This window comes from Megalobrama amblycephala, linkage group LG1 (assembly GCF_018812025.1).
Source record: "Megalobrama amblycephala isolate DHTTF-2021 linkage group LG1, ASM1881202v1, whole genome shotgun sequence".
Classification (NCBI taxonomy): Eukaryota; Metazoa; Chordata; class Actinopteri; order Cypriniformes; family Xenocyprididae; genus Megalobrama; species Megalobrama amblycephala.
Window position 1 is genome coordinate 20,114,743 of NC_063044.1, and position 13,424 is coordinate 20,128,166.

At 37.1% G+C, this 13,424-nt stretch overlaps 2 protein-coding genes across 2 annotated transcripts in view; both read left to right on the forward strand.

The window, feature by feature from the left end:
* LOC125243939 (gastrula zinc finger protein XlCGF57.1-like) overlaps positions 1-13,424 on the forward strand; it is an 848,513-nt gene that overhangs the window by 28,353 nt on the left and 806,736 nt on the right. The window lies entirely within an intron of this gene.
* LOC125260627 overlaps positions 1-13,424 on the forward strand; it is a 32,337-nt gene that overhangs the window by 15,894 nt on the left and 3,019 nt on the right. The window contains exons 2-5 of the mRNA XM_048179413.1: positions 855-1,028; positions 1,132-1,305; positions 4,182-4,355; positions 4,431-4,477. Of these exons, the coding sequence (XP_048035370.1) occupies positions 855-1,028; positions 1,132-1,305; positions 4,182-4,355; positions 4,431-4,477 (569 nt within the window). The remainder of the gene's footprint in view (positions 1-854; positions 1,029-1,131; positions 1,306-4,181; positions 4,356-4,430; positions 4,478-13,424) is intronic.

Sequence of the window (13,424 nt, forward strand, 5' to 3'; positions counted from 1 at the left end):
ACAACCGTTTATGCTTTAAAAAACAAAACATCGCCTTGAACGTACTTTCCGCTTCCGCATTCTTCATAACGCTTACGCTGAATGTCCTACGCCTTCCCTATTCTACTTACGGAACGAACGCGGTGCCAGTTTCGTTTTTTTCCGTAAGTTTTTTCGTTGTAACTAAATACAGAGATATTATATTAAAAGCACATTTTAGTTCATATTTCATGGTGTCTTAAAATCGCACAGTTGAGTAAACTTAGATGTTCTTAAGATGATCTTAAAAAGTAGAAAGAAGAATTTTTACTTTATTAAGTACAAAAATGGTTCTCAAAAATAGAGTACTTTAACTACATTATTGAAATGTTCTTTTTTCACCTGGGTGATGTTGAATGATGTTGAAGTTAATAAAACAAAATAAAGCAAAGCAAGTTACTGCGTCTGTGAACACCATTGACTCAAACTAATACAACTGATCCAACAAATAGTGGGAAACTAAAAATATTGATCAAATTAACAATTTAGCAATAAAGATTTAATCCAGTAAAAAAAAAAAAACTGCAATGAATGCACAGCTGTCTGGAGAGTCTCTCAAAACTTTTATATTTTATACCCTCAGAAAACTTCACTACATTTTGCAAAATTTTAAATATTCATTAGCTGAAAAAAAAAAAAAAAAACAGTCAGGAGCTCATCTGATTTTAGATATTAATCTGAATGATAAAGTGATCAGATTATCGCACTCTCAGGAGCTCATTGTATTGTGATCCAGTGTTCAGATCATGTCATCCTACGTTCCTGAGGGAAGAAAACTGGAAACCCACTGTACTTTATTGTTTTATTTATTTATTTTAATATTTCATCTCTTCCAGATTTTCTGGCTGTAATCTCTCGGATCAGCATTGTGAAATTGTGTCTTCAGCTCTACAATCCTCAAACTCTGTCCTGAGAGAGCTGGATCTGAGTAACAATGACCTGCAGGACTCTGGTTTCAACTTCATTTCTGATGGACTGAAGAGTCCAAACTGTCAGCTGCAGATCCTGAGGTATTTAAGAACATATAATGGATAAAGTACAGTCAGACGGTCACAATGTTAATGTGTGTCTGTAGATGATCTGACTGTTGATGTGTGTTTTCTGCTCTTTCAGTCTTGCTTGCTGTAATCTCTCAGGTCAGCATTGTGACAGATTGTCTTCAGCTCTACAATCCTCAAACTCTGTCCTGAGAGAGCTGGATCTGAGTAACAATGACCTACAGGACTCTGGTGTCAACTTCATTTCTGATGGACTGAAGAGTCCAAACTGTCAGCTGCAGATCCTGAGGTATTTAAGAATAATCATGCGCACTAGAAGAGACTTATCCTAAAGGTTTAGAATTCAATATTTCTTCAACTTTGACCAATACAGTTGTTAGGACCTCTTCTGTTACAACTTCCTGAAGTAGCTCGAAGTGCAGCCTTGATAGATCGGATTTCCCTCTCCCATGTTCCTCCAAAATGTGGAGCATAAGGAGATTGTAGGTGAATTTGATCTGATGATTCCACAACTTTTCCTGCAAGACTGGACTAAGCTGGTCAAAGGCACTTTTCAGCTCACTTTCACCCAAATGAAAATTAGTTCCTTGATCGCTGATCACTTCACACCTAGTGGTTTGACATTTGAAAAGTAGTCCCCATCTCTTCTCAGTCTCGAGGATAACAAACTCAGATGAAATTTTATACAGTTGACTACTAGATAGGGAAGGGAAAAAAACTACTAGATGGGGAAAAACACTCCCACTCCTTTCAAAATCCTTTCTTTGGGCCTGTTGCAACAGCAGAAGTTCAATCAGAGTCTTGTAAAGAGAAGAGTGAGCTCATTACATGATTTATATTGCTGATCATTTAACCCTCTGGGGTCTGAGAATTTTTGGGCCCTGGAGAAGTTTTGACATGCCCTGCGATTTGTGCTTTTTTCAGTTGTTCATAAACATATTAATGACAAAAGTGTCATTACACTGTATTCAGCACAAACTAGGCTACCATAAAATGTGAGGAACATGTATGTACATGTTTGTATTTTTGAAGGAATAACGTTTATGCATGATTATTGAAAAAACAAAAAAACTTAAGTCACTGAAATAAGGCCCAAAAAAAATTATATTAAATTTGTGTTCACAAGACTTCTGGGTATTGGAGGTTGTAGACTACAGTTTTTGCTTTAAAATTATGTAAAAATTATCCTGCCTACTCGTTCATATAAAAAATATATTGATTTAGATTTTGTAAGACACTTTTAAGAGGCATGAATCATCATGAATAATGCTGTGATTCACACCTGAGAAGACAAAAGATTTGCATAATGAACTGTAATGACCTGCATATTAATTAATGTTTGTTAATTTTCTATACAGAGGAGTAATATTTATTCAATATTTATTGTCATCACTATGAGCTGGATACTGTGTTTTCAATTCATACTTGCAGCCGGAGGGTGCTCTGTACACCTTTAGTCCACAAATTACTCTAAAGAAGAACAGGCATACCATGTAACATTCCAGGAACAAACAGAGGCTTCAAGAGATCACTAACCATGGCTTTAACATACAGATAAACACTTTTCAAGACAATAAATACACGATTGAGACGATGTATACATGTATTGCCTCAGAATTTGCGTCTGAATAGCGCTCGCTCCATGGGCGTGGCCGCATTAGCGGATAATGATCTGAATTACGGGCATCTGACATGGCTGTGTTTTAATACAGATTACATAAACAGAGAATATTTGTTTTCGATTTGACGTACGATTTAAAACCTGACATTTCAACATTTCTTTAGACATAAGTCAAATTTTTTGTGATTAGTATTCACTAAGTTACACTTCATTTTTTGAGAACTATCAGATTGGACTTCGTTCAGAGGGAGACAAGAGATCACGCATCATGTTAGTTTTCTTTATTTTGCAAAAAGCACAACATTTTGTTTTTACTCTGAGTGTACACAAATAAAAGATATTCCACAGATTAAAATGGTGTATAACTCTTAATTGTATGTGCAGCATTGGTAGAGTATTTTGAGTCTCTTTCGCCGCCGATACCTCCGACTCGAAGGAGTTAAATTCAAAGGGTTCTCTTCAGCATTAGTGAGGCCACAGAACAAAGGCTTTCTCCTCAATCCTGTCAAGGAATCTTGACTACTGATCTTGGTCAGAATAAAGGAAAGAAGGGTCTTGACTTCAATGGTTAAGCTTGGCTAGATCAGTAAGGCTTGTTCAGGAGTATGCCATTGTTCAGGAGTAGAGTGCTCTAGGACAGAAGTCTCCAAACTCGTTCCTGTAGGGCCACTGTCCTGAAGAGTTTAGCTCCAACCCCAAACTCTGCAGGACAGTGGCCCTCCAGGACTGAGTTTGGTGACCCCTGCTCTAGGATTTCAGTAATGCAATTAGCAACAAATACTGTAGCGGCAGGTATCAGAACGAATCCAGTTGAGGACATTGAATCAGACCTGTGATCTGATGTTGTGTGTCTGTAGATGATCTGACTGTTGTGTGTCTGTAGATGATCTGACTGTTGTGTGTCTGTAGATGATCTGACTGTGTGTGTCTGTAGATGATCTGACTGTTGTGTGTCTGTCGATGATCTGACTGACTGTGTGTCTGTTGATGATCTGTCTGGTGTGCGTCTGTCGATGATCTGACTGGTGTGTGTCTGTAGATGATCCGTCTGTGTGTGTCTGTAGATGATCTGTGTGTGTCTGTAGATGATCTGACTGGTGTGTGTCTGTAGATGATCTGACTGGTGTGTGTCTGTAGATGATCTGACTGGTGTGTGTCTGTAGATGATCCGTCTGTGTGTGTCTGTAGATGATCCGTCTGTGTGTGTCTGTAGATCTTTCTGTTGTGTGTCTGTAGATGATCTGACTGTGTGTGTCTGTAGATGATCTGACTGGTGTGTGTCTGTAGATGATCTGACTGGTGTGTGTCTGTAGATGATCTTACTGGTGTGTGTCTGTAGATGATCTGACTGGTGTGTGTCTGTCGATGATCTGACTGGTGTGTGTCTGTCGATGATCTGACTGGTGTGTGTCTGTCGATGATCTGACTGTGTGTGTCTGTAGATGATCTGACTGTGTGTGTCTGTAGATGATCTCACTGTTGTGTGTCTATAGATTATCTGACTGTTGTGTGTCTGTAGATGATCTGACTGTGTGTGTTTGTAGGTTGTCTGGCTGTATGGTGACAGAGGAAGGCTGTGGTTATGTGTCTTTAGCTCTGAGTTCAAACCCCTCACACCTGAGAGAGCTGGATCTGAGCTACAATCACCCAGGACAATCAGGAGTGCAGCTGCTCAACCACAAACTGGAGGATCCAAACTATAAACTGCAGATACTCAAGTATGTCAAACACTAACAATGACACACTGAACATGTGTGTGAATAATGCAGATCTATGTTAATGTGTGTTTATAGTGTGAATCATGGAGGAGAGTTCATGATGACAGCAGGACTACGAAAGTGTAGGTCTACAAACACTCACACTCGCATACACACACATACACTCACACACACACTCTGTCGCTCCGTCACAGCATCAGGTGAGTCATGAATGCAGGAGAGTCTGTGGAAGATGTGCTGTTGGAGGTGGCCGAACGTGTGGGACAGGAGAATATTGTTTCTGTGTCCTGAATGAACAAAGCGGTGGTGGTTTTTCTCAAGGATGAACAACTAGATGAACAATTAGCGACAAGTATTTGAAACATGTGCTGACATTTAGGCAACAAGTATTTATGTTTTTAAACTCACAGACTCTTAATGTGTCGTTATGATGCATGTATGCAAGTCGTATATATTATATGTTAGCACAGGTGAGATGAGGTTTTTTGAATGTAGTGCTCTCAGGCATGTAAGGTTATATTCTATTAGAGCTGAGGCAGGCCCGAGTGAAATCAAAACTGAAGTGCAAGTAAATCCACATGAAGATCAAGTGATTAATACTGAGAATGTAAGGAATGATGAGGAGATTCCTACTGAGAGTGTAAGGAAATACAAGGAGTTGACTTTTTTGAGAATGAGCGAATGGTTGAAGGTAGGGCTGTAACGGTTAATCAATTAAATTCAAATACTCAATTATTTAAAAAATCCTCAATTTAAATTTGCCCATGTCAAGTAACCGGTAAAATACCGGAAGTGGCACTTTCCACGGAATCCATGAAGCACATTATTAGACCGTTTTTTTAAGGCTGTACAATATTAAACCTGTTTAAAAATCAATAAAGCATAATGCTATTGTGAATTTATAAAGGCTGTGAATTAATTAAATAAATGTATTTGCTGCAGGTTTAATATATACGTGCTGTAATTATTTACATGCGTGTAGGTTATCTATGTGCGTCTCAGAGCGGCTCGTTCACAGTAAATGCAGCTTCACATTAACTGTTATTATTTACATGAGTGGCGCATCTCAAACTCCATCTCTGCATATGCTGTGAGTTTGCATTGCTTTTAACATTCACCTGGAAATGCAATGTGTGACTTTTAATCAGATTTGTAAGGTAAGTCATCTATAAAAAAGCAGGAGAATACATTGTACAGCATGTTTCTACTTGGTGAAATGTGCTAACTGCTTGTTGCGATTTCAAAATAAAAGTTTAATCCCTCGTTTAAGTCCACATGTTCCTGTTCAAGAAATTACAGTGGTTGTAACATTTCTGTTGTAAAGAAATGGCCAAATATTAAAGATTAATTGGACATTTGAAATAAATGTTGTAAACCCATATTAAACAAGGATTAGATCATGCTGTAAAGTGTAAAAACAATCGTCAGGCGGCTGGCGCCCTCTGCAGGCATGTTAGGAATCTTAAAGAACATTAGTTGTACAATTCAATACATTATGTATTTTAACAGTTTGTTCAATAAAACCATGCGATTAATTGCTGTTATACTTTACTTGAATCAATAATTATTGTGTTATTGCTATTATATATTTAAGTCATATGTGTAAGTGAATGTGTTTTGTTGTGTAAGCACCTTTATAATGATCACATTAGTAGTTGAGCTATATATGCGAGCGCTGCCGTGTTTGTTTACGCCGCAGTTAGGAGAATAGATCTGTCAGATTTACAAAACGTGAATTCATCCACTTCTTTCAAAATACACAGATTCAGCTTTAGAGTAGTCATGTGGAAATATCTTTCTATTAATACATGAGATTTATATTTATTGAATTACTGTTTTGGACTCAGACATCATGCAGTGATGGTAATGACATGTCTTGACACGTGACTATTAATTCAGATACAATAAAAACACCACACTCTCGTCCACACTAGAGTTTACAAGTGTTTTCCAAAAGCTTCTCATTCACAATGAAACATCTGAAACGTTAAATTCACTTTACTGTACATGTGTGAAATAATAAAGCTCACTGAGGTGATACAGACAATCAGACATAATAAAGTTTTCACTATTCTTCTGGCAGGATCATTTTATTTATCAGAATATCTCAGCATTCACTGATGCGTTAGTAGTTGAGCTATATGCGCGACGAGCGCCGCCATGTTTGTTTACGCCGCGGTCAGGAGAATAGATCTTTTGGATTTACAACACGTGAATTCATCCACTGCTTTCAAAATACACGGATGGATGTAAGTATGCAGTGAATTGGGAGAAGAACAGGGTAAACTTTATAGTTGCCTGCTTTACTCACAGTATGTAATATGTATCTGATATGAATATAACGCGTTGTCTAATTATAATGGACAGGATTATTACTGCAGCTTCCATAGACATCAGTGTATATTTTACAAACTCTAAATGTATTGTCACTAATACTTATGTGTATTTAAATATCTGAAACCTCGAATTATTCGAGTAATCGTTAGAATAATCGGACGATTACTGGATTACCAAAATAATGGTTAGTTACAGGCCTAGTTGAAGGAAATGCAGATCTCTGAAAATAAATGATGTTGTGGGGATGGCCAGAGAAGCAGGGATTGTGTAGTGACAGAATCTGGAAGCACTGAAGATCAGAATAGAGTCAGGAAGGTAAATTCATGTCGGCCTAGAGAAAAACTACTAAAATTAGGTGAGGATGAAATGATTGATGCTGAGGATGAGGATGGTGTTTATCTGATGTTTCAGATCTGTCAGATATTTCCCAGGTTGTGATCAGGTTTACTCTTTAGATGAGATCAAATATTTTGTGGATGAGACTTTAGGAAAGGTTGCTGATGTGAGGAATTTCTTTCCAGATGTAAAGGGATTTTAATTTTCAGTTCTACAGGGTAGGAGAAGATTAAAACGCACACAGTAGATTAAAAACACACAGTTGTTTGGCTATATTACTGAGCTCATCTCATAGACTTTAATTGTTTTTCTATCAGGTTAATAATATATTTTATGCCCCAAACAAACATCACAGGGGGCTATCTCTAGTAGGTTAGAGTAGTGTGTGCGCATATTAAAGGGTACGCTTTCACTGCGTGATTTAGTCTATTAAAATGCCTTTAAAATGCCCCCAAAATTCAAGATAAGGGGCAAAAATGCCACTGTATATATTTCATATATAATTTAATATAGTATATCAATATTACACAAAGAGCTCCGTTTTTCTTCAAATATTAGCATGATTACAAATGTGATATTGATTTTATTCAGCGTACAGTTTAATGAACAAGAACTTAATATCAAGTGACTTACATTTTAGACACCAAATTGTCTGTTTCGCTGTATTTCGCCAACGAAAATAGTTCCAAAGTCCACAGAATTGTTTTGCGTCTTTGAGCAACACTTCCTGAAAGAATCGGTTGAATCTCAATGATTCGCTCATTAACAGTGATTCGCTGCCACCTACTGGCGGGTTTAATTTCACATTTCAAATAACGGTATTTAACGTTTTATATTTTGAACATTAAAACATTTTTATGCATCTGTAACTGCTCTTGATTAACTTTAATAAAGTTATCTATTCTATAGTTTGTAAGGCTTGATTTTCCTGCTAAACAAAAACTGAGATCAAGCATCCTGCAATAAAGCAATAAAACTCGCCTAGAGAAGAAGTTCTCAGAGAAATAGCAAGGGGCAACGCCTTGCCCTAACCCCAAAAGGACAACGCCTCCCCCCACCACACACACACACACACACACAAACACACCTTCACACCTTCCCTTCCCCCTGACTGAAAGTTATTCAAAGCGTATAATGTAACATGTGTATCTATTGTTTTTCCCTTTTCATATTTGGTATCATTTTAAATGTCTCAATGCGATTGGTAAAATGGTCTCAATTTCACAGCAGTCACTAGTATTATGAAGAAGATGGAAAACTAAGGAAAATTCTGTCCTATCTTTGGGTGGTGCATATTGTGAAAATCCACTCCTCTCCCCCCAAAACAGGTGTTGGTGTAGTAAATATTTATAACCCTTTTGTTTGGTCTGTATATAAGGTAAATTGCAAAGCAGTCAGGGGGGATTTTTCTGTAATCAGAGACCCCCACGCAGTGATGGACAAGTGTCTTCAAACACTAGTCCACCACTGCGTGTATATGCATTTCAACTGATGTTATGCATTTATTATTTCTGAATTGGCTTCTAATTGTCTAATTGTAATGTAATTGGCATGATATATTTTTACTTGACAAATAAAATGTTATATTTGGTTGATTCTGTATTATTCTTAATCCATTATTTCTAGTAGATCAAAGCGAAGGTATTACCTCAAATCTGTTTTCAGGATTGTTCATACGAAAGGTTTAATAGATGGAGCATGGGGCACGTCAATTAAGTCGGGCAGTCGATTTCTGACTATCACTGCCTTAAATAAGTTGCAGTTTTTGTAAATATATAAAAAACTATGCTTTTTGTTATGAGTAAGCAGAGCGCGACTGACTTAAAGGTAGATATTTACCCTGCATCCAATGTTTAAGGTCAGAATTGACGAGTTTGTGTCCGGGAAGAGGACTCGGTCGGCCGAAGTGACTCTTCTAAAGCGATACCGGGACTGCAGTGAACAAAATAATTGAAGATATAAGATAATCATAATAATTGAATATCTAAATTAATGCATAACTAATGAGTAATTTCTAATTGGAAGCACAACCTAAGAATAAGAATCATTTAAAATTGTAGTCAGATTAAACGAGTGAAATTAAGTGAACTTAATAGAGACGCTGAAAAGACATACACGTGTTAACCTTCGCCCGGGCGTGTCGGATTCCGTTTTTGGGCCGATGCGGGGTTCCTTACAAGTTATACATTAGATTACAATTTCTGTACCTGAAAATCTTCTGTTTAAACCTACATGAAAAACTTGAAAAGCACCATTTATTTAATTTATATGTTTGTTCTGTTGTATTTATTTGTGCTATTACTCGTAATTTGATTATTTGTTACTATTTTACTACTTACTGTTTATTTGTCTAACAATATTTAAAATATTTAATCTAGTAACTTTTGGTGTCATAACCGTATTTATTGAGGTTAAATGTATCAAAAACAATGAAAACAATAACTATGCTTATTTTATATGCCCATTTTCTTGTCTTTTACTTTTATTAATATTTTGTTGTGGGGCCTGGAAAATTTCGGCGGGGCAAGTAAAAATTTGAACCACTGGCCCAACTGGGCCAGCAGAAAAAAATCCTTAGCGTTGAGCCCTGGATGGTTTCAATAATTTTTATATTTTCTGGTATATCTAAGTTAAGTTACCCAGGAGCTCTGTTGACATAGACTTAGCTAACGTTAGCTACAGCTTGATGAATGGAGTCAGCTAGCTAAAGCTCTGGTGGAAAATTATTAGCTAACGCTACCGTTTTTGAAGAGGTAGATTTTGAGGTGAGGGGACTGACAAGGCAGAAGGTAAAGTGGTCCACCGTTCTATCAATAAGCAGACCTGCCAACCTGTACGCAATTTGTGTAGCGGATACGCATTTTGACTTCAAAGTATGCTGGTACGATTTGTCACTCTAAACTACGCAAAAACCTGGTGACGCCTCTGTGCACGCGCAGTCCTCAAATCAAGCAACAGCAAAAGAAGAAGAGTTCGACCAATCATAGCGCTAGGTTCTTCCCCCAAATATACTGTAAATGTTAGACCCAGTGACAGGCTGGCATGAAATGGCTTGCATAATACTTAGTAAGGAGTAATAATTTTTGACTCATGGCTGAAGTTAAGTTTCTCCAGCTCTCCCCAGGTTGGCAAAAAAGCATCTCAAAATGCATCAGATTGATGCTTTAAAATATGGAATATTTACATTTTTCTACCGGGGTAGCATGCCCCCGGACCCCCCTAGAGGGGTAATATCCTTCTCACCTTTTTCACCCCTGACCCGTTTTCATGTCTGGCTCATGTTTCGCCGCAGGACAGCAATTGTGAGTGAATTTTCTGTCATGTTTGCAGGACTGTGAAATGAAGAGTGAACAAAGTAACGTATCTTTAGCAACAGTGTGAAAGTGAACAGCTCATAACAGGCACAATACAGGTGTAAACACAGATATCTGTCAGTACAGTACACGTAACATGAGTCATGTGTCAGTGTCTTGTGTCAGTGTCTTCAAATACCTCAGTTTTCACAGTCACACCACAACACGAAAACAGCTTTATCAAAATGATCCACTCGTGAGAGCATCTTCAAAAAGCTCAGTTTGGACAGAAGGACAAAACAGAGAGAAAAAGATGCATTTTGTTGGGGATAAACAGTTTAGGACCCTTGAGACCAGATATATACACAATACACAATAAAATGTTGCCCCTCTCTATGGCCGGAAGAATCGAGTCAATTAGAATGAATATCCTTCCCAGATTGATGTTTTTATTCCAGGTACTACCCCTCACACCTCCAAGGTCCATGTTTACACTGTTGGATAGATTAACTTCCAGATTTATCTGGCAGGGAAGACGCCCTAGAGTTAGATACAAGGTTCTACAGTTACAAAAATCTCAAGGAGGCTGGGCTCTACCAAATTTCAGATACTATTGGTTAGCATGTCAGTTAAGAGCCATGACAGTGTGGATATCTGATAGGTCTGATACAGGATGGCTTGAAATAGAGAAGACAAATTTCTCATGTGTGCCATTGTCAGCTATTCCTTTTCATGAAGAGAAGAGCTGTAATAGCCGTTTAGGGAGGTGGACAATGACTACTCTTTTAGCATGGAAAGAAGTTCAGCGGAGTTTTGGTCTTTTAACTGGGGACTCTGCCTTGTCAGACATCTCATGTTTAAAGAAATTTATGCCCCTACAGCTAGATTCAGGCTTTCAGAGGTGGAGACTTGTACAATTTACGTTTTATTCATCAATTGCTAGTTGGTACTACATTGAAAACCTTTGAACAGCTGGAATCAGAATTTGGTTTACCAAGAGCTGATTTTTTCCGATATCTTCAAATAAGAAATTTTCTCCTCAAACATCCAAATTCAAAAGAAATTCTAAACCCATTATCACCAGTAGAACAATATTTTAAAAGAATTCAGCTTAATGACAAGGCAGGTAAACCGGTATCTACTTTATATCGGGCCCTATCTGATATGAAAAAAGATAATATTGAACATATCAGGCACAAATGGGAAAACGAGTTTAACAAGGAAATAAATGAAGAGGCCTGGAGAAATATTTTTATTGACTTGCATAAAGTAACAAATTCGGTTAATTGGAGAGAATTCAGCTGGAAATGCTCAATCCGTTTTTTCAGATCACCAGTAGTGGTATCCAAGATCAATCTTAACCAAACGGCTTATTGCTGGAGAGACTGTGGGGAGGCTCTGGCCAATCACACACATATATTTTGGACTTGTCCTAAATTAACAGGTTTTTGGAATTAAGTATTTGATATTGCGGAGAAAGCATTAGTTATAAAATTAAATAGAGACCCCATGATGGCTATTCTTGGGGCCAATATGAAAGAGGTGAAATCTAAAGAGGGAAAATATTTACTCCAAATACTCTTTGTAGCTGCAAAAAAAGGTATCACCAAAAATTGGCTCCAGAGGGAGCCTCCAACCTGTAATAAATGGTTATCTTTAATTAAAGAAATATATGTTATGGAAAAAATAACATATACTCTTAGATTGGAACATGCATCATTTAAAAAAAGATGGGCAACCTGGTTAGAAGGAATGGCTTTGGACTGGGACTGATGGCTTTCCAGGCATGGCAAATCTAGTAATATATACCCAGCAATAGTAATACCTATAATTAATTAAAACGAATAAATAAAAAGTCCCTCCCTCCTTGGTTGGATTCAAGTATTAATTTAGTTATATAGTTTTGTTAATGGTTTCCTATTTTGGTGTTTTGTTGTTGTTGTTGTTGTTGTTGTTTTGTTAATTTTTTATTTATTTTTTCTTTTCTTTTTTTTCTTTTTTTTTCTTTTATGTATTTCCTGTGAAGATTTTTGCTGTATAATGTTTGTTAAATATGTTTTATGTTTATGGTTGGTGATTAGGTGGACCTGGAAAAAAAAATGTAAAAACAGACATGTATGATGTATGTTACACACAGGATGCATGTAAGTTTGTTCTTAAAAGAAAAAAAAAAAAGGAAAATAAAAATTAAGTTGAAAAAAAAAAAACATATCGTGGTAAGTTTTCACAGAAAACAACATAAGATGGATAAGGAAAACAAAAAAGAAAACCAAATATGAAAGAGAACGACCAGACGAGAAACTCAAATTGATAGTTTACTCAAAATTGAGATTTCTGCCGTCATTCACTCACCCTCATGTCGTTCCAAACCCATAAGACTTTCATTCATCTTTGGATAACAAATAGATATAACAAAGATATTTTTAATATTCTCTCATCATTTATGTCCATTTATTGACAAACATCCATATGATCACGGCTGTGTCAGAAGCTCAAATGTGCGCGCAAGAACCAATGAGGTTTGTTTTTGCATGTGATGCGCGCACGTTTGTGCTTCCGTTGACCATATAAGATATGTGCTACATATGTGATCTCATCAATGTTTATGTGAATAAACCGCAAAAATACAATTTGTTTATCATATAAAGCGGTTGGTCGTGTCTCGTTAGAAGACTTGGATTGAACCTGCTCACTCCGTGTAACACTTAAGGTGAAGTTTTCCTAACCTTATGTTATACGTTATACTACGGTTAAGGGGCTTTATGCAACACTTACGTTTTTTTAAGGGATTACTTAAGTGAAAAATACATAATTCTTAGGGTTTATGACGTTTCACCTAAATAAACCCTTAAGTAATACTTAACGGTTATTTTCTGCAACACCCTTAAGGGAAACATAAGGGCGATCTTAAGGGGAAATTACACTTAAGGTGCTTTATGCAACCGGGCACAGTACTCTTCATCTGAGATTTTCTACTTAGGGTGCTTTCACACCTGCCTCATTTAGTTTGGTTGAATCTACTACTAGAGTTTGTGCACACCAAAAGCCGACTAAACAAGCGTACCAAGACCTGCTTGAAGAGGTGGTCTCGGTACGCTTTCAA